The sequence below is a fragment of the Otolemur garnettii genome, unplaced genomic scaffold (genome assembly GCF_000181295.1).
Source record: "Otolemur garnettii isolate 467f Iridium unplaced genomic scaffold, OtoGar3 scaffold00022, whole genome shotgun sequence".
NCBI classification, from domain to species: domain Eukaryota; kingdom Metazoa; phylum Chordata; class Mammalia; order Primates; family Galagidae; genus Otolemur; species Otolemur garnettii.
In genome coordinates, this window is record NW_003852417.1 from 19,955,030 (window position 1) to 19,956,276 (window position 1,247).

General features: G+C 42.7%; 1 protein-coding gene across 1 annotated transcript in view; it reads left to right on the plus strand.

Moving 5' to 3' along the window:
• CLIP4 (CAP-Gly domain containing linker protein family member 4) overlaps positions 1 to 1,247 on the plus strand; it is a 61,003-nt gene that overhangs the window by 21,142 nt on the left and 38,614 nt on the right. Inside the window, 1 exon segment of the mRNA XM_003787497.2 lies at positions 331 to 597. Within this exon segment, the coding sequence (XP_003787545.1) occupies positions 331 to 597 (267 nt within the window).

Here is a 1,247-nt window from a genome sequence, read left to right on the forward strand (position 1 = left end):
GTGAGCCTATATAAGTAGCTCCCCCTGTAACCACCTCTGTCCCTGCTTGCTATTCCCCTTCCCTGCCTTCCTCCCCTCTCCACGCCAGTTATTACCATTTATTATACCATATAATTGTTGTATTTTTTAAGGTTTGTATCTCCCACCAGAATGTGAGCTCTTTGTGAGCAGAGCTTTTTAAGCCTGCGGTATCTTCACCTAGGATGGTACCTGGCATGTTGTAGGTGTTAAGGAAATAGTTTTTGAATAAATAAACTATGAATGAATTTAGCTTAAAATTCCTCCAACAAAAATTTTATGTGACTGTCTGTTGCTATAAGTATATAAGAGTTGGAAATTTTCTCTCATATTTGTTTGTAGAACGACAAAGGGCAGATCCCTGCTGATGTCGTCCCAGACCCAGTAGACATGCCGCTAGAAATGGCCGACGCCGCGGCAACTGCCAAGGAAATTAAGCAGATGCTACTCGATGCCGCGCCTCTGTCCTGCAGCATCTCAAAGGCCATGCTTGCAAGTTATGAGCACATGACTAGCAAGGCAATGCTGACATCTCTCGGCCTCAAGTTGGGGGATCGTGTTGTGATCGCAGGACAAAAGGTATAGTTAGTAACTGCAGTCTCTAAAGCTGTGTCTGAGGTGCTCGTGGTGGTGGCTTGTCTTCAGGGTGCATGCACTATGGTCAGAGTTTTCTAAAAAAGGTTCAACATGTAGGTGAAAGATACTTAATAGAAAATGTGAAACTTAGATGCAAAGTTACTACAAGGCATGATCTAAGAATAATAAAGACCTTTTTATTTAAAGGTATTTAAAGGTTAAAACTGGAGTGTGGTGGAACTGGTGAGTGGGTTAAAGGTATTTACAAGGCATGATCTAAGAATAATAAAGACCTTTTTATTTAAAGGTATTTAAAGGTTAAAACTGGAGTGTGGTGGAACTGGTGAGTGGGTTTTGAGTTATGAGCTGAGAAATGGTCCAGCCTGGATGATCCTCCTCACAGCCTCCGACACCCTCAGGGAGTGATTTTCCCGCACTCTCAGGAGTGCGAATGGGAGACCCCGCCGTTCATGAGGGTTTTTGTCTTTGAGACCGTGTGATAGGGAAACCTGAACTATTATATAAACTGGTAGCGTATTTATGTAGAAAAGAGGACTGCTTCTACTCCCGCCATCCCACTGAAAATTCTCCAGACACCTCTTTTTCTCTAAGCTTCAGTTTCTATTTAGCAGCCACTTGTTACCATTTCTTTC